General features: G+C 55.2%; 1 protein-coding gene across 1 annotated transcript in view; it reads right to left on the reverse strand.

Moving 5' to 3' along the window:
* Positions 1 to 19,216, reverse strand: part of LOC118214427 (centrosome-associated protein CEP250-like) — a 29,871-nt gene extending 10,655 nt beyond the window's left edge. Inside the window, exons 1-24 of the mRNA XM_035394352.1 lie at positions 18,813 to 19,216; positions 15,474 to 17,819; positions 15,051 to 15,134; positions 14,755 to 14,886; positions 14,100 to 14,400; positions 13,522 to 13,601; positions 12,467 to 12,572; positions 11,809 to 11,930; positions 11,337 to 11,448; positions 10,800 to 11,241; positions 10,610 to 10,688; positions 10,165 to 10,381; positions 9,519 to 9,739; positions 8,478 to 8,905; positions 6,890 to 7,946; positions 6,270 to 6,442; positions 5,456 to 5,586; positions 4,666 to 4,862; positions 3,894 to 4,011; positions 3,409 to 3,600; positions 2,663 to 2,895; positions 1,956 to 2,084; positions 1,261 to 1,281; positions 189 to 389 (exon numbers count right to left, since the gene is read on the reverse strand). Of these exons, the coding sequence (XP_035250243.1) occupies positions 189 to 389; positions 1,261 to 1,281; positions 1,956 to 2,084; positions 2,663 to 2,895; positions 3,409 to 3,600; positions 3,894 to 4,011; positions 4,666 to 4,862; positions 5,456 to 5,586; positions 6,270 to 6,442; positions 6,890 to 7,946; positions 8,478 to 8,905; positions 9,519 to 9,739; positions 10,165 to 10,381; positions 10,610 to 10,688; positions 10,800 to 11,241; positions 11,337 to 11,448; positions 11,809 to 11,930; positions 12,467 to 12,572; positions 13,522 to 13,601; positions 14,100 to 14,400; positions 14,755 to 14,886; positions 15,051 to 15,134; positions 15,474 to 17,819; positions 18,813 to 18,851 (7,161 nt within the window). The 5' untranslated portion in view covers positions 18,852 to 19,216. The remainder of the gene's footprint in view (positions 1 to 188; positions 390 to 1,260; positions 1,282 to 1,955; positions 2,085 to 2,662; positions 2,896 to 3,408; positions 3,601 to 3,893; positions 4,012 to 4,665; positions 4,863 to 5,455; positions 5,587 to 6,269; positions 6,443 to 6,889; positions 7,947 to 8,477; positions 8,906 to 9,518; positions 9,740 to 10,164; positions 10,382 to 10,609; positions 10,689 to 10,799; positions 11,242 to 11,336; positions 11,449 to 11,808; positions 11,931 to 12,466; positions 12,573 to 13,521; positions 13,602 to 14,099; positions 14,401 to 14,754; positions 14,887 to 15,050; positions 15,135 to 15,473; positions 17,820 to 18,812) is intronic.
* Between the last annotated feature and the right edge of the window lie 26 nt (positions 19,217 to 19,242).

Below are 19,242 nucleotides of genomic sequence, written 5' to 3' on the forward strand. Positions count from 1 at the left end.
TCAGGAGGACAAACATTCCGTTGCGATGGTGTCTTCAGGAAATGTGTTGTGACTGACAGTCAGCAAAGTGCAACATAATTATGCACTTATTGTACGTCGCTTCGGATAAAAGCGTCTGCCAAATAAATGCAATGTAATAATAACAGAGAATCCTGTATTTCATATTCTGCCTCTAGGAGGAGCCTTACCTGCGCTGCATCCTGCGGGGCCAGCGTGTGACCGGACGGGCTCGTGTCTAACAGAGCGCGCTCCAGCTCGCAGATGCGCGCTGCCATGGTGTGGATCTGCTCGTTCTGCTCGGCCACGTCGCCGCGGTACTTCTCTTTCGTGAGGAGCAGCCGCTCGCAGTCCTCGCTCTTCTGCCTGATGGCCGCCCGCAGGTTTTCCACCTGTAGTTAACAGGCGATCGTTAGTCGTTAGGGCGCCGCGTATCCTGGAAACCGAATAACGGTTCTCTTCCGCAGGCGCGGATCGGACTCCGCAAAGTCATGTTCCAGCGCGTGCGTTATCGTGAGCTTTATTCTTACATGCAAACAACCATTTAAGGTATAAAGCACACTCTTATTCCTGTCTGACTTACACCTGCGTTCCATAACAACCGATAATCGCAGTCCCCCCGCAGAAATGAGAGAATGAAATGACCTCCAAACTTTTAGCCCAATCCCGCTTTCTTTCCCAAAACCGATCTAGGAAGTTACTACAGAGCGTTTGATCAAAGCAGGATTGACAGCATACACAAATCAGAAAGATACGGATAAGGAATAAGCAGAGATTCTAGTTCTACTGCCACTAAAACTGCACAACCGAGCAATTCCATGCACAAAGCATTATCACACATGCTAAAGCATCAGATTCAACTAATAATTGAAGCACCTATATGCAGCAACAGGCGAAAATTTTGCTGTTCCTTTAAATTAACTTTCTTAGTCACTGGTTTAATAATCTCTTAAATTCCTGGAGCGTGGACAATCTAAAGTAGCCCTGAACCCAAACAAAAGAAAAATTTGGATTCATCCCAAAATGAATTAAACATGGCTGGAAAATTTGGCAAAGATTCAAAGGTTGGGGAAAATTAGACTCAAAGCAAATCTACTTTTTTGTTCCACAAATCTATTTGTTCAAGGCCAGTGCTAAAGTTAATTTAAAGTACTAAAACACATCAGCGCAGATAAAATATGTCAGTTGTATCTGCTAACACTGTAAGCCATACATCATGCACTGAAGCGTCTACAGAGCTAAGGAGAAGCTAAGTTTCCATACCTGGAGAACCAAGTCCTCAATCTATAATATTAAAATTAAAGAGAAAAGAAACAAGACCAGGTTAAAACCTAGTGTATGGCTGGACCGAACCGGCCGACGTCACAGACATGCGTGGTGTAACTTTATCACAGTCAGTCAGTCAGTCAGTCAGTCGTAGACATTCGCGTTTGTAGGGCTGGCCCCGCTGATGCAGTCCAGCCAAAAAGAACACTGAAAAGATCATAAGCTTCATAACACCATTAAGCCTTTAAAAGGGTCACAGTCTGGAGCCACTTTAACTCCTTGTGACGCTGAATTTTGCATTTACCACTTAAGCACAAGAATCGTTTAACACACAGAGAACTCTGAGCAAGGCGTGACACGACGTTTAAATATCAGTTACAGCCGCGCCTCCTGCGTGAAGATGTCCGGGTTTCCTGCTGAGCGCGAAACGTGCACCTTTAGCACGGCTGCGTTCAGCGCTCTCCTGCGCGCCGCCGAAGGCTAGGTCGCTAAAGAGCTGTGGGCGGGGCCAGCTCTTAGGCTGAAGCCACACATCCTCCAATGAGAAGCCAATTTCTCACGTCGCCTGCTTTCGTTTTCAACGAGAGCCGATTCTTTGCGTCCGCAAGGCATGCTGGGACAGCTGGGGATGAGGATGTGTGGCTTCGCCCTCGTCGCGTAGCCGCGGCGGCGGGAGAGCGCGCAGACTCCACCTTGTCCTCCTCGCCGCCTCCTCCTCCTCCTCCTGGGCGGGGCCGGGACGAGCGCCTCAGCCGCGCCTCCAGCCTCTGGATCTCCTGCTGGAACTCCTCCCTCTCCAGCTCCCGCTCCACGGCCTGCTCCTGCGGACGCGAGCGCCAGAGAAATCGGGCGAATCAGCGCTCGCCTCCGCAGCGACCGTTTTCCTTTTACACAAACGCCTGCGGTCGCACTGCGGTCCAAGACGCGCGTCTCCTTCTGTAGCCTGTTCTCCTTCGGACCGAGGAGGGGTGTAAACAGCACAGAGATGCTTTTTGTGACCCTCCTTTCTCGAGCAGTTCAGCCCAAAGCTCACGGGGGCATGTGCCTGGTGCACTGAGAGCAGACTGAATGCTTCCCATATACAGGGCTGCATGTTTATAATGAAAATGCATTAATTATTGGTGTAATGGAGTCTTAGATCCCTTATTACATTTCTGTACATCCATTCTACCGCTACTTTACACCAGGCTGGCCAGTGGAGGATGGGCTCCCCCTCTATAGCCGGGTTCCTCCTGAGATTTAATCCCACTAGGCATATTTTTTCTTGCCACCATTTGAGGTCATCCTCCCCACTGGTCTTTTTCTGCTACTCTGTAAAGCGTCATTGTGACAGTTTCCTGTAAAAAGCGCTACACAGATAAAAATGATTTGATGTGATATGAGTGTTGCTGGAACTCACGTCAATGAACTGCCGGTGGTGGCGGAGCTGCTTCTCCAGGGCGTGGACCTGCAGGCGGAGGTCCTCCACCTGGGCGCGGTGCTGCTGCTCCGCCTCCAGCCTGCCGCCGTCCCGCTCCTCCACCTCCACCTCCATCAGCCGGAGCCTCGACGCCAGCCTGCTCCGGTCCTCCTCCGCCTGCCGCTGCGCCTCCACCTTCTCCTGCAGGAGGCGCTGCGCCTCCTCCAGCAGCGCTGTGGAGGAGGAGAGAGCAGGAGCACGCCCGCCGATTTCACTAATCAGCTCCCTCCTGTCTGATTGAAGGTGTGCTAATTGGTGAGGTCAGCAGGTGTGGCGATTGGTTGGAATGAAGACCTGCGTACTCTCCGCCCCTTCATGGCACATGATTGGGCACCACCGCTCTACGTGGCCTGGAGCTTTCAGCCACACACACAACATTTAGACCTGCTTCACCACCTCATGTACGCCCTCGCATTTCACATGGGGCGAATCCTTTGCATGCCATTGGATGCACTGAATGGAATGATCGCCACGGCAACAAATTGTGGTCACAGATCTCACAAGCGTGCTCCAATCCCGTGGTTCTGTTTGGTAACCAGCTTTTCTTACAGGTGGTACAGGACAGGTACAGGACAGGGCCAGTTTGAGCCTGTTGCTCTACAGGCATCGTGTGAATGTGGGATTCATTAAGTGCTGATTTCACTAAACTCGCTTCCTGAAACCTAGCGGATGTGACACATCCTCACCCCGCTCTGTGTCCCCCAGGGGCTCAGCAAGGGCCTCCCTCTGACGGAGTAGGAGGGCACGCTCCTCACGGAGCTCCTGCAGCTCCGCGTCCAGCCGCTGCAGCTCCTCCACCAGCTCCTGCACCTGCGCCTCCTTCTGCTGTAGCACCTCCTCCAGAGCAGCCTTCTCCACTGTGCCAAATTCAGCTGGCCCTGATTACAAAACACACACACACACACACACAAATACACAATCACATACACACACACACACATATACACGCATACACAAACACACACACATGCATGCACACACACACATACATGCATACACAAACACACACACACACACATATACACGCATAGACACACACATACAATTGCACATACACACACACGCAAAAATGAAACTTCAGCCATTTTATTAAACAAATACATCACAGCCACTGCTGTGCAGATACTCAGTTGAGTGACAGTTCCAGCAGCCAATCAGAAGCAATACTAACCCCTGTGCAGCTGCTCTGGGGGGCGGTACTCCTGCAGCTGGGATGGGGCAGAGTCCGGCCCGCTCTGGATGAGGTGCTCCTCCAGGGGCACCTGTGGCCTCGGGGGGTGCGGCTCCAACTGCCCGAAAAACAGGAGCGTTATCACGGAATGCCCCGGAGTGTGAGAAAGTACACCGGAATTCCTCACTATCTCGCTGTGTTTGCTCTGACTACACAGACGAGAGCAGGACAAACACAGTCCTCTCCTCAGAGCGTACCCCCCCCCCCCCCCGCCTCACACTGCACCGGTCCGTCGGCCAGCCTGAGCAGGCAGGGCACCGCACTGCTATCCTCTGCTACTGCGTTAGCGCTTTGGTCAATGCCTTCACAAGCAGAACCAGGTGTCTTAGTGCCGGACTGAAATAAAAACCTGCACCCACACCGGCCCTTTCCGCGAGAAAGAACGGGCACCCCTGGTTCAGAAAGGGTTTCCCTAAATAATAACTTCACCAATCAATCTATCAAGCAGAATACCATGACATGAGATTGGAGACTGCAATGGATACTGTAAGCTTAATACCAATCATAGGGCCGGGTTTACTAAGACCTTCAGCATACGCAAAACACACAGCCAATACCACAGCACTGATTGGTCACGTTACCTAAAAGGTTTTGCATGAGCTAAAGGTCTAAACAAATCAGGCCCGTAGCGTGACTCCCGTAAAGATACACGGACACAGCAGTAGACGTTACCCATGATCCTCTGCTCTCGGCGCCCGGCTCCCTGTCCTACCTGTGACAGGTCCAGCAGCTTGCGCACCACAGAGCACAGACGGGCAGAGACTCCCAGCACCGCCTCCTCCACCTGCGGGTCCCGCCCCAGCGCCAGCCCGGAGAACAGGCTCTGCCAGGGCTTCTGCGATAGGCCCACACCCTCGTCCGTCAGAGCCGACTGAAGGCAGGAGTCCGGAAGCTTCTCTCCCGCCTCCCCTGGGGGGGGAAGGGCAGAGTAACGTTTCTTATGCTGATTTTTCTACTGAAGTCAGTCTTTAGCAGGGGTGGAGGCAGGGTAGTATAATGGGTAAGGGGCTGGTCTTGTAACCTAAGGGTGAGATTGCCGGGTACAGCACTGCCGTTGTACCCTTGAGTGAGGTGCTAGACCTGCATTGCTTCAGTATTTATCCAGCTGTATAAATGGTATGTTAAAAAAAAAAAAAAAAAGTTTCTCAGGATAAGAGCGTCTGCTGAATGCCTGTAATGCAATGGTGTCCAATCTTATCCGAAAAGGGCCGGTGTGGGTTTTTGTTTTAGCCCTGATTCTTCTTATCAAGGTCATGACTGAAGACCATGATTAGTTGAATACTTAAATTAGGAGTGGTAGCACTGGGCTGAAAGAGCAATCTGCACCCACACTGACCCTTTTCGGATAAGATTGGACACCCCTGGCTCAGGGAGCAGGACCGTGGGGGTAAGTGAGGTTGCTCGGAGCTGAAAGCGGATTTTGTGGGGCGGATCTGACCTCCTCCCCGGACGTCCCGGGACATCCCCCCTCCCTCTCCGAGCTCCTCGGGTGCAGGACTCACCTCCGCAGCCCACCCCGGGCTCCGCGTGGGCACGTATCCTCCGCAGGACCTCCTCCTCTGTGGCCACGGTCCTCCTCACCACCTCCTGCAGCACCTCCTGCAGCTGCATGTGCGCCTCCAGCAAGCCTCTCCTGGGATTACGGGTTGATGAAGAGCTTCCATTACATTCAGTAAAACTGCACTGCTGACCACAGCACCTCTCCTTATACACACCATCACTACACTGAGCCAGCTCACTGACAATGGAGGCCAATGGAGTTCATCCCATTCAAATGGGTTTATGTGGTTGTTATGGAAACATGCTCGTCTGATACATTGTTCCATTCTCTCAGAAGCTGCACTGGCCCTGATCTCGCCATGGAAACCCAAACCTCGCCCACCTCACCTCTCTACAGCTCTGTTCTAACCCTAACCCCGCCCACTTCACCTCTCTTCAGCCGCTGTTCTAACCCTAACCCCGCCCACCTCACCTCTCTTCAGCCACTGTCCTAACCCAAACCCCGCCCACCTCACCTCTCTTCAGCCACTGTCCTAACCCAAACCCCGCCCACCTCACCTCTCTACAGCCACTGTCCTAACCCAAACCCCGCCCACCTCACCTCTCTTCAGCCACTGTCCTAACCCAAACCCCGCCCACCTCACCTCTCTACAGCCACTGTCCTAACCCAAACCCCGCCCACCTCACCTCTCTACAGCCACTGTTCTAACCCAAACCCCGCCCACCTCACCTCTCTTCAGCCACTGTTCTAACCCTAACCCCGCCCACCTCACCTCTCTTCAGCCAGTGTTCTAACCCTAACCCCGCCCACCTCACCTCTCTTCAGCCACCGTTCTTAGATCAGTCTTTAGCTTGGAGAACAGCTGTCCCAGCCCCAGAGCGACCCTGTCTCCAGAAGCCACAAAGTCCGGCTCCTCCAGCTGTTCCACCAGCACCTCCACTGGCACCTCCTCCTCTGGGTCCTCCCGGCCGGACGTCCCAGCGCTCAGCTGGGTCAGAGACAGGAGGGAGGCCACAGACAGGAATCCTGTTATCAGCGAATACCCTCACATGCAGCACGACACACAGGCCAGCACGCTCGCCATGCCCACTGCCCGAGGAGCGTGCTAATCGCCCTTTCCCCATTACACCCAAACAGCAGACCCCCTCCCCCCCCCACCCCCGCAGGCACGCATTCCCTGCAGTTGCTCCTGTGGGGAAATGCGACTGATGCACGGCTCCTACACGCCTGATTCTGGTCGTGACTGAAGACCATGGACTAGTTACATAGTTAAATGAATGGTCTAATCAGGTGTCCTAGTGCAGGGCTAAAGCAAAAACCTGCCCTCACACCGGCCCTTTCCAGATACGAATGGACCCTGCACTGGGGAAACCAAGGAGGACTTTTGTGTTTTCTACATGTGAACGCACTGGGTCATACGTATCATAGCCCTCACCTTCTGGGCCTGGGCTTGTTCAGATGCTGTGGTGGAGGGCTGGTTCTGGGCTGGTTGAGGTGCTGTGGTGGAGGGCTGGTTCTGGGCTGGTTGAGGTGCTGTGGTGGAGGGCTGGTTCTGGGCTGGTTGAGGTGCTGTGGTGGAGGGCTGGTTCTGTGCTGGTTGAGGTGATGTGCTGGAGGGCTGGTTCTGGGCTGGTTGAGGTGCTGTGGTGGAGGGCTGGTTCTGTGCTGGTTGAGGTGATGTGCTGGAGGGCTGGTTCTGGGCTGGTTGAGGTGATGTGCTGGAGGGCTTGTTCTGGGCTGGTTGGGGTGCTGTGCTGGAGGGCTGGTTCTGGGCTGGTTGAGGTGCTGTGCTGGAGGGCTTGTTCTGGGCTGGTTGGGGTGCTGTGCTGGAGGGCTGGTTCTGTGCTGGTTGAGGTGATGTGCTGGAGGGCTGGTTCTGGGCTGGTTGAGGTGCTGTGGTGGAAGGCTGGTTCTGGGCTGGTTGAGGTGCTGTGCTGGAGGGCTTGTCCATGAGCAGCTGGTCCAGCTCTCTGCGCAGCTCTATGCAGATGAGACCCAGCTTGGCCTGGTGCTGTGTTCTCAGCCGGTCCAGCTGCGCCGCGTGAGCCCTCTCCCGGTCCCGCAGGGCCTGCAGCGCCCCGTCCCTCTCGTCTCGACCCGCCTGGATCTGCGCCAGGTAGGCCGACTCCAGGGTGTCCATGTTGGACAGCATCCGGGCCTCCAGCTCGTCCCTGTCCCCTTGGAGTCTGGCCCGAAGCTCCGCCTCCTGAGAGTCCAGCTCCGCCCTGTGTTTGGCCCGAAGCTCCGCCTCCTGAGAGTCCAGCTCCGCCTTGTGTTTGGCCTGTAGCTCCGCCCTCAGCGAATCAAGCTCCGCCCTGTTTTTGTGCCTCTCCTCCAGATTCTGACGGTCCTCCTCCAGACTGCGCACGCGCTCCCCCAGCAAAGCCTTCTGGGATTCCAGCTCCTCGCCGTGCTTCTTGGTCAGGTCCCGAAGAGCGGCCTCCTGCTCCAAGCCCAGTTTCTCCTCCCGCTCCTTCTGCTCCTTCTCGAACCTGCAGCACGTGACCCCGTTAATGCAGCACCAGGAGTAATCAGTGTGGTCATTCACACTGACACACAGGGGCTGACGTGACAATGAGAGCAGAAGAACACAAAGAGCGACTTTCTGAATTCAACACCCAACGTCTGCTTTCAGCCGATGCAGTGATAATAGTAGAAAAAAGGCATGACTGTGGCCACCATGTTCTGAGGAGTGTTTCTGGATGACCTTCTCCCACACTCATTTTCTAGGTTTTCTCCAAATTGTCTCAGGATTTTTCTGAATTTCACAATTCCCTCTGGTAAATATACTCTGTATCAATATGTGATTGGTAGTATAAATGTGCAGTGTGTGATTGGTTGTTTAAATGTGCAGTGTGTGATTGGTTGTACAAATGCGCAGTGTGTGATTGGTTGTTTAAATGCGCAGTGTGTGATTGGTTGTTTAAATTCGCAGTGTGTGATTGGTTGTTTAAATGCTGCAGTGTGTGATTGGTTGTATAAATGCTGCAGTGTGGATTAAACGCATGACGGATGTCTCCCACCTCCTCTGCGCCTCCTGCAGCTTGGCCTCCGCCTGCTCCAGCAGCACGGCGTTCAGCTCCTTCACCTCCTCGGCCATGAGGCGCTTGGCGGTGAGGAGCTCCCTCTGGAACTGCGCCTCCACCTTGCGCCTCACTGCCAGGACGCGGGGGTCGCTCTCGCTCTCCGGACTGTCCCGTGGGGAGCGCCCGCGCCTCCGCTCCTCCTCCTCCTGCTGCTCCTGCAGGGCCCGTCGCTCCTCAGCGGCCGCCTGCTCCAGCTCCTCCCTCAGGGTGGAGACTCGGGCCTCCTCCTGGGCCCGCAGCTCCTCCCTCAGCCTGCCCAGCGCCTCCTCCTTCTCCTGGGAGAGCTCCTGGAGCGCCCGCTCCCTCTCCTGCGCCTGGGCCTCCCGCACGGCCACACGCAGCTGCTCCGCAAACTCCTGCTTCAGCTTTCAAACAAACAAAAACACACGATATAGCGTCTTTCAGGCGCTGCGAGCGCTGCCCACTCAGTCTACCCGCTAAACCTGAGCACTGCTGAACCTGAGCACTGCCGCTCTGTCTACCCGCTGAACCTGAGCACTGCTGAACCTGAGCACTGCCGCTCTGTCTACCCGCTGAACCTGAGCACTGCTGAACCTGAGCACTGCCGCTCTGTCTACCCGCTAAACCTGAGCGCTGCTGAACCTGAGCACTGCCGCTCTGTCTACCCGCTAAACCTGAGCGCTGCTGAACCTGAGCACTGCCGCTCTGTCTACCCGCTAAACCTGAGCGCTGCTGAACCTGAGCACTGCCGCTCTGTCTACCCGCTAAACCTGAGCGCTGCTGAACCTGAGCACTGCCGCTCTGTCTACCCGCTAAACCTGAGCGCTGCTGAACCTGAGCACTGCCGCTGTCTACCCGCTAAACCTGAGCACTGCCGCTGTCTACCCGCTAAACCTGAGCACTGCCGCTGTCTACCCGCTGAACGTGTGGCGGTAAAGCGCGTCCACAGAGCCGTTTGTGGACTGAGTGGGACGTACTGGGGAAAAAAGGCGGGAGAAACGGGCGCTCCCAGCTCACCTTCTCCTGGGCCTTTCGGGCGAGTTCCCCGCTCCGCTCTGCGGCCTGCCTCAGCTGCTCCTCCTGCTCAGTCCGAAGAGCGGCCAGCTGCTCCTCCAGGCCCCGGATTCGGCTCCTCTCCGAGCGGGCCTGTCCCGCCAGCACCCGGCCCCTCTCCTCCAGCTCCCGCTCCACCTGCCGAGCCGCGTCCTGGGCACTGCGCAGACGCAGCCTGCTGATCTCTGAGGGGGGGGGGGCGGGGGGGGCAGAGAAGACAAAACAGAGTGAACCTGGAGCGTGCAACGTATGGAAAAAATAATAACAGAAGCTTACTGTGGGGAGACAAGTTATAATACGCACAAGGACTGGTTGGAAGCGAAAATGGATGTTTTTAATTCTGATATTATTTTGCAGATGTTTTTAGACTGTAAATTTGATCGTCTTTATATTTCTGGGTGGACCCAGTTTGTTGTTTAGGCATCCAACTTCTGACTGCACTTGTGCAGTCATCTGGCCTGGACTGCTACTGCTTACCATCAAGGGCCACGATGGAAATAAGTTTTTAACTTTATTGGGCCATCCTTGACAATGGAAGACTACATCTTATCAATTAGTCAAATAAAACGAACTAACTATCTAACTATCTAAATGCCGCTGGGAGCAGCACCTTTGGCGTGGTGTTCGGTCAGCTTGGCTCGCTGCTGCTCCAGCTCCTGGGAGTGTTGGGCCTTCAGGTCCTGGGTCTGGCGGAAGTAGCGGTCGGCCAGGTGCGTCTTCACCTGCAGGAGCTGCTCGCGGTGCGACAGGGTCAGGCTGGCCTGCAGCTGATCCAGCTCCGCAGTGTGCTTCTCCTCCAACCGCAAGCGCAGACAGTACAGCTCCTCCTGGGGGGGGGGGGGGGGGGGGGGGGGGGGGGGGGAACAGAGGAGAGAGAAGGAGGGAGAGGGGGAGAGAGAGGCAGAGAGAGAGAAGCAGAGAGGGAGAGGGGAAGAGAAATAGAGAGACAGACAGGGAGAGAGGTGAATGGTATTGTATTCTTCATTCGTTTCTTTTTTCATGCCCGATTTCCTAACTAAACCATGTGCTGGATTTCAGTGCAGATCGTGGGGTACCTTGTGTTTTTCCAGTTTCATGTTTATCTCTGCGAGCATGTCGGCCTTGTCCTCATCCACGTCCCCCTCCGACAGGAAGCTGCAGACAAACGCATTCAGAGTCCTGTCAGCGTCCCTCATGAGTTAGCCGTACAGACACACTGAAAGGCTCAGTCCGAAATATTGGGCTAATTTTTTGTGATAAGCGCACCTGGCGTTCCCCCCCTGGGGGGCGGCGTTCTCCTCGGTGCCCTCCGCCAGCCGGCGCTGGAGCAGGGCCACCTCCTCCCGGTGGCTCTCCTCCGCCACGCGCAGCCGCCGTTCGAAGTAGGAGCGCAAGTTCTTCAGCTCCGCCTCCTTCTGCTCCTGGATCTCCTGCTGCTGCTGGGAGAGCTCCCGCTTCAGCTGCTGCACCTCCTCCTCTGCCTGGGAGAGCTCCTGCTTCAGCTGCTGCACCTCCTCCTCTGCCTGGGAGAGCTCCTGCTTCAGCTCCTCCACCTCCTCCTGCCGCTGCACCTCCTCCACCTGGGAGAGCTCCCGCGTCAGCCGCTGCACCTCCTCCTCCGCTTGGGCGAGCTCCTGCCGATGCACCTCCTCCTGCGGCTGCACCTCCTCCCCCCGGGGGGAGCGGGCCAGTAGCTGCTCCCTCAGCCCTGGGGGTCACACAGGACCGCCGTTAGGGGGTCACACAGGACCTCCTCACCTGTGTTACCATGGCAGCGAATCAACAATCCGATCGTTATTTTACCTTCCTGCTCCTGACAGCTGGCCCTCATGCGCTCGAGCTCGGTCCGCAGACGGTCCACTTCCTGTTCGGAGCTCCACTTCAGGGTCACATGGTCTGCCTGCAGTCTCTTCACCTGACGCACACATGCAAGAAAGATTTAAAAAAATGATTAAGACAACAGCACATTCCATGAACACATCAGCAGTACCTGGAAAACAAACAAACACTTAAAGAAAACTTTGGCATTACGTACAGAAGTGGAGAGCATCAGTGTAGCTTTCAGAAAACGTTCAACACCCCCAAGAAGGCACAGAGCCCCATTAATAATCACTAAGCACACTAAGTGTAATGTTAACCCGACAAACAACTTGTATTGCAACTAAAGAAAGTTCCAGTAGACAGATAAGCGCTCTATACACTGGTCCCTTAAGTGCAGGTCCCGGGTCATGTGATATCCTCTGAGCTGGAAGTCATGGTGGGCTCCGGTTCTCACTTCCTGTTGCAGTCGCTGCTCCCTCTCAGCGCTGGCGCTACAGAGCTCCTCCAGGTGTCGCGCACGGTCCTGCTGCTCCTGCAGCGCCCCCTGGTGGCTGGGCACCAGATCCGCGTCCGCTCCTGAGGGTCACATTGGTGAAAGGCTCATTAATATCTGCCGTTTTTCCTGGACGCGTTTCCGCGATCCGTCACATCTGCACAGGTACTGGGCTGTAAGCTCATCAGCCTGACAGGAATTATGGCAGTATAGAGTGAACAGCGTATTCATTCACCACACCTCCTCCAAGCCTCAGTTCAGATGGTGCTGCGTTTGGTTTAGGGGTGTGGCGCCACACGTCGCTCGATACGGGAATTTTGGTTCAGCACGCGCTGCAAACCGAACAGTTAAGTTACACTCTTGCTTTAACACACCTGTGGAACTTTTTCTTTTTGTGCAGAACTTAAATAAAAAACTCAAGAGTCCCCCCCCCAATGACTTCATGTTAATGTACCTCACACAAATGTCTCACTTTGGGGAAACAAATTAATTTATTAATTAAGGTTTCGGCCATCTAGACCTTCGTCGGCCCCTGGGCCCCTGGGTGGACATGGCGGTCCGTAGGGAGCAGGTTTCGGGGTACGGCCGAGCCGCCGGTGGGGCGGTGGCGATGACTCACCGACAGCGGCGTCCCACTCCGCGCACGCCTCCTGCATCTCCTTCAGCCGGCTCTGGAGCTTCTCCTGGGCCCGGTCCGACTCCCCCTGCCACTCCGCCCTCAGCGCCTGGGAAAACCGCATTCACTGTACAGCACTGTACCACAGTGGACCGGACCGAACCGGACCATACCGGACCAAACCGGACCAGACCAGACCATTCAGCATCAGACCGGAGCGTACCAAATTGTACCGGACCGTATCGTATCGTAACAAACTGTACCGTACCAGATTGTACCATTACATTACATTACATTTATTTGGCAGACGCTTTTATCCAAAGCGACGTACAATAAGTGCATACCAAAGGTCATGGGAACAACTGCAAACACAGGTCTGATAAGGTACAATACTCATCATGTACAGTTATTCATAGCCATGAACACAGTAATTACTCTGACCTAAACTATGCTAAGTCAAACTAGGAGGCTTTACAAGCTACAACATCAAGACAATGACACAAGGCACAATGAGTTCTGGATGGAGGTACATGTACCATACCCGACCGTACTGGACCGTCTCTCACTTTACAGCAGGGCTGCCCAACCCTGCTCCTGGAGATCTACTGTCCTCTAGGTTTTCACTCCAACCCTAACAAAGCTCACCTCATTCAACAACAAGAGATCTTGTTGAGCTGCTTTTTAGTCAAACCAGGTGCGTGCCAAATTAGGGTTGAAATGAAAACATACAGGATGGCAGATCTCCAGGAACAGGCCTGGCAGCTACTGCTATACAGCTCTGTATGCAATCTCAATATTATTCATTATGCCCAATACATCTACAATACAGCCATTTCATTGGCCTTTGTCCTTTACTATTTACCTAAAGGGCTCACCTGCACAATAGAAAATAAATCACAATGATTTCGGCTGTAAAGTTGTGTAATATGATATATTTGCTTAATAGAAGCAATTTCGGTTTTAGGACCTCACTCTCTGGCACAGTTACAGTTGCCCATGAAAAGAACTTTAACCTCAATGGCACATGGCACATTGTTTACAGCACATGACATGAATACCTCAATCTGATTGGCCTGCAGTTCCTCCATCCGGACCTTCTCTTTCTGCATTCGAGCCTCCCACTCCTGGTTCAAATCATCTGTAAACGCAGCGGCAGCCATTGAGCCTTTACTTTACATCACCGTGGAGACGAAACCAGCAGTAGACCCGACATGAGCAGCCTGGAGTTAACCGTGCCCTGTGCGACGTCCTGGGTGTAGAAAACGCTCCTTCCATTTTTTAGGGGTGGAAGTTGGAACCCTTTGTTTTTGTTCCGATTCTTGTATTCTTTCTTCCAGTTGACCTCATAAATCCCAAATGTCGTAAAACGAAAACCAAAGCAAAATAAAGGAGTGCTTTGATCACAGTAAACTAAACTCGCCCTTTAGACTGGGCTCCGCCCATCAGATTGGGCTGTCCTATGGGAGCTGCAGGACCTGTTGGGCTGCATTCCTTGCAGGTGATGTTTGAGGAGCGCTGCACTGGCAGACACAGCAAACAGGGGACTCAGGGCTTCACAAGAGCGAACGCAGTAACAGAACCACACCGCTGGACTCACCGGACCGGACCGGACCAAAACCGGACCGGAGCCACTCACCCTTCTCCTGCCGATGCTGCTGCTGGACCCGCCGGGCCTGGTCGCGGTTCTGGTCGTGGACCCGGTCCAGCTCGGCCTGCTGCTGAGCGTGGAGCTGGGCGCGGTCCTGGGCCCACCCGGCCTCCAGGCTCTCCCGCTGCTCGCTCAGCGCCGCCTCCGTGTGGCGCTGTTGCGCACTCCGGCACTGCTCCAGCTCCTGAGCGTGCTCATTGGTCAGGCTCAGCCGCATGGTCTCCAGCTCCAGAGCGTGCTGATTGGTCAGGCTCAGCCGCAGGTTCTCCAGCTCCAGAGAGTGTTGCGTCTGCAGCAAGGCCGCCAGGAAGAAGAACCAGGGAGAAATGAGATGTCATTTATTGGCACATGCCAATCATTCTATGGCATATGCACAAAAGCTATGAATGAATGCTGACCTATCTGTCACTGGTATGTGCGCTGACGAACATCATTCGCGGATCAAAAAATTGTTTTTTGTATGCCCCTCTGTACCCCCCTCTGTATGCCCCTCTGTACCCCCTCTGTATGCCCCTCTGTACCCCCCTCTGTATGCCCCTCTGTACCCCCCTCTGTATGCCCCTCAGTACCCCCCCGGCGTGTGCCCCTCTGTACCCCCCAGGCGTATGCCCCTCTGTACCCCCCAGGCGTGTGCCCCTCTGACCTGTGCCTGCAGCAGCTCAGCCTGATGGGCGGCCTCCATGCCCTCCTTTAGCTCCGCCTCCAGGCGGCTGAGCTCCGCCTCCCGCTCAGCGGCCAGCTCGGCCATCTCCCGCCGGCGCTCGCGCTCGTGGACCTCGGGTTCGAGAGAGGAAACGGGGACGGTGAGAGTCGCGCGTTTGGGCGGGGCGGGTGTGCGGCGGGGGCGGGGCGGGCGTAGGACGGGCGCGGGGCGGGGCGGGGGCGAGGCGGGCGTAGGACAGGCGATGGTCTCGCGCGCGGGTGGGTGAATCAGCTCACCTGCTTTATCAGCGCGATGCGACTCTTCTGCTCCTCCCCCAGGTCAGACTGCTTCCTCTGCATCTCCTCCAGCAGCTCGTTCACCTTTCAAACAGAACCAATAGGATTCAGCCATTTACCAAAACCAAACACCTGTACACCATCAGTACACCAGGAAATGAGAGAAAAAACCTTTTCAGGGATTTAAAAAGTGCGTACATCCATGCTTTCCCCCTCCTGTCTATCATACCTGGCACTATAGAAGCCACGCTTCTTCCACACACTTCTAAACTGGTCACATAAAGGATTTAAAACGAATAAAGGTGTGCAATTCCACAATCTCGCTGCCATTTTCAAACGAAACCAAGTTGATTTTGTATTTTTTCATTAATTATTCATATTAAGGGACATTCAGAGGATGATAAACCTGACTACGCCTCTCACTTGTTCCTGGTGTTTCTCCCTGAGTCTGCCCGTCTCTTCCTGGTGACCGCTCCTCAGGGGGGCAGCTGCCTCCTCCACAGCGCTGTGGAGCTTCTCCGCTTCCTCCTGGAGGAACGTTTCCATGGCCACCGCACACACCCTGTCCCGGTCTCTCAGGGACTCCCTGACTCGCGCGAGCTCTGTCTGCAAAGCGCTCGCCTCCTGCCTGTGCTCCTCCTCGCTCTGCTCCCTCTCTGCGCTCACCTCCTGCCTGTGCTCCTCCTCGCTCTGCTCCCTCTCTGCGCCCACCTCCTGCCTGTGCACCTCCTCGCCCCGCTCCCTCTCTGCGCTCGCCTCCTGCCTGTGCTCCTCCTCGCTCTGCTCCCTCTCTGCGCTCACCTCCTGCCTGTGCTCCTCCTCGCTCTGCTCCCTCTCTGCGCTCACCTCCTGCACCTCCCGGTCCCGCGCCTCCAGCCGGCTCTGGAACTCGGCCCTGGCGGTCTCCGTGGCGTTCTCCGCGCTCCTCGCCCTGGTCTCCAGCTCCGCCGCGCGGCTCTCCCCGGCGGCCACTTCCTCCGCCGCCCGCCTCGCGGCCCGCTGCGCCTCCGCCAGACTCTCCTGGAGGCCACACAGCCGCGACTCCAGCTCCTGCTTCTCTCTCCCGGCCCTCAGCACGCCCTCCTCCCTCTCTGCCAGCTGCTCCCGGAGGCGCTGAGCCTCCTGCAGGGAGGAGTCCACCTCCAGGGTCCTCTGGCCCAGCAGCCGGGAGGCGGTCTGGTTCTTGGCCTGCTGGCGGTTCAGCATGCCTTGCAGGCGGTCGCGCTGCTCCTGCAGCACGGTCAGCTGCCGGCCGAAGAGCGCCTGCACCTCGCACGTCACAGAGTCCCCGGCCAGCTTCTGCTCCTGCGCGTCCCAGACCAGCTGCTCCTGTCCCCTCAGCTGGACCAGGAGCTGCTCCTTCTCCTCCCTCAGCCAGGCGATCAGGCCCAGCGCCTCCTCCCGGGCGCGCTCCTCCCCCTCCCGCTGGCTCTGCAGGCGACCGAGCCGCGCCCGGAGGTCGCCCGCCTCCTGGCTTTGGCGCCGAGCCGCCTCCTCGCTCCGCAGCCGCAGCGCTCTCTCCGCCTCCAGGTGGCGCTGTGCGGACTCCAGAGCCTCCGTCGCTGCGTCGCGCTTCTCCAGGGCCGCGCGAAGTTCCACCGCGGAACCGCGAGTCTCGTCCCGGAGCTCCTCCAGCTGTTTCTCCCGGTCCTCCAGCTGTTTCTCCCGGTCCTCCAGCTGTTTCTCACGGTCCTCCAGCTGTGCGGCCAGGTCCCGACACTGTTGCACCAGCAGCGCCTTTCCCAGGTCCACCTCCTCCTCCGACGAGCTTCCGTCCAGGCCTGGCGAGTCACTGCTGAGGGACGCCGATCCATCCAGAAGGTCTTCACTGTAAAGCCGAAACCTGTAGTTCCCTGCTCCTTCCAGCAGGTGGCGATCATCCAGGCTGTCCTCTACCCAGCGGCTGTCCCTCAGGGCTGCCGAGACGAGGTACTTCTCCAGCAGGTGGTCCTGACCGCTGGTGAGGCAGCCTTCCTGGTCCGGGTTCTCCCAGGGTTCTCCAGGCTCATCCTGGTCCAGATGGTCTGTGTGAGCGCTGTGCACAGCGAGGTTCTCAGGGTTTCTGATGTACCAGTAAACGTGGTCTCCGTGGGCCTGGCGGGTCCTCGGGCGCTGTTGGGTCTGCAGAATCTCTTCTCCGTGCTCCTCACTCAAACGCTGTCGCTCTGCTCCGCGATTCTGCGCCAGCTGGGCCAGGTGCTCCTCCCGCTCCGCCACCAGCGTCCGAAGCCGCACCTCATAGGTGGACGACTCTGCGGCGTACCTGTACGTCAGGTGCTGCCCCGCCCCCTTCTCCTGCTTCAGCTGAACCTGGAGCCCCTGGACCACGCTGTTGAGCCGAACCACATCCTCCTCCTCCTCCTCCTCCTCCTCCTCCGTCCCGTTGGGCAGTGCTTCGCGGGGGTGCGTTTCGGACACGCCCTGACTCGCCGGGACCCGCGCCGGCCGCTCCTCCGTCTCGCCGTTTCCCGCCTCAGAGTCCCGGAGGAGCTGTGCGGAGCGGGACGTCCTCTGCAGACCCCGCCGGCCGTCCCGTCGCTCCGCGCTCGGCCGCCGCACAGTAGCGTTACCTCCGCGATCTACGCCCGGCGCGCGCTCCCCCGCGCGAGCATCGCTGTGGAGCTCCGTCAGGTCCTCCAGCTCCGCCAGCTCCTGGCCCCTGACGGACAGAGCACCCTGAGGGCGAGACGAGGTAACCTCTCCGGCACCCTGCTCCTGCCGCAGCTCCGCACCGCTCCGCATCGAGGGGTGCATCTCATCGCCTGCAATCTGCCCCGACATGAAACCAGAAGCTTTTAGCAACAACACGTTTCATTTCGCAACTTAAGTATACTTCACAACATTACAGTATTATAAATTCCTTGGGAGAGCTTTGCCCCGGTATAGTATAAACGCAAAGAAAGAATAAAAAACAAACAAACAAAAAAAAAAACTCAGCAGAACCTTTTAGGTTCAATGAGCTCCCACGCAGTAGGTTATATTATAAACAAAGAAAATGTTTCTGGCATAATATGGATTTAATAGGGTAAATCTTAGATGTAAAAAGTCTAATTAAGAACAATTATCAGCTCATTACAATGCACAGCTGGTTTCTATGGTTTAGAACAAAAGCCAGCATGCACAGTGGGTCCCCAGGACCAGGGTTGAGGGGTGTCAAACGGAATCCGTAGGGGGGGGGGGGGGCGCAGTATCAGCAGGTTTTTGTGTCTTCCTTTCAATCAGCTGCTTTAATCTAAAGAGGTTTAATCTAAAATTTGATATTAGATTAGATTTTAACTTTCTGCAAGTGGAAAATCTGCACTCAAAAATGCATGTGAAATCTCAGATGACATCCCCTACTCAATTTTTATTTTATTTTTTCTTCCTTTTAATCAAAAAAAATCTATTTATTTTGTGAAGATTACATTTTCATGCAGTGTACCAGGTTTGTACTGTTGCAACAAATAATGGACTACAGTGACCCCACAGGGATTTAGATGGCATTGCAAGTTTTTGGGTTGCATGCCCTAACTAGGTAAAGTTATCACATTAGTTAACGTCTTCTCTTGTTCAGATTCCGGACATTCCTGTGAACAACTTTACCAACTTTAAGCTTCGCGATATGAAAAATGTTTATGTAATTGGATGACGGTCCATGGGTCATGTTTGCGCGTCACCTGAAATAATAAATACCTAGCGCATGCTAACCTATCCAACTTTTTACGCGCTCCCATTATCTTCTGTTGTCGCAAGATAACGTTAGGAATTGTGAAAAGTACAAACCTTGACTCCATCATCTAGGTTCCCCTGCGTTTCGTCCATCGTTGTAATACAGGTAAAAACATAATCACTGGCACCTCTGTTATCAACAATAACGTCTACATTTGCACTGCAGGTCCACAACAACAGAAATTCATAATGCTACTCCTTAACTGTCAGTAAGTTTTTTTCAAAATGGCCGCCAAAAACCGCGCCACGCCTACATACAACAAGTTCCTTTTGAGACAACCAATAAAAACGCTTCGTGGCCAATGATGTCGTTGAAAGTCTGTGTGCCCCGAAAAACTCTCTCAAGGTTGACCGTGTGGTTAAATGAATTAACGAAGACTTGCAATTATGTTTTAGTGACAAAATCATGTTAAATTTACAGAATGATACGTGCAGATTGTATTTTTCAATATAAAAATATACTGATAAGAGAGCGTTAATTCTA

Source organism: Anguilla anguilla, chromosome 15, assembly GCF_013347855.1.
Source record: "Anguilla anguilla isolate fAngAng1 chromosome 15, fAngAng1.pri, whole genome shotgun sequence".
NCBI lineage: Eukaryota > Metazoa > Chordata > Actinopteri > Anguilliformes > Anguillidae > Anguilla > Anguilla anguilla.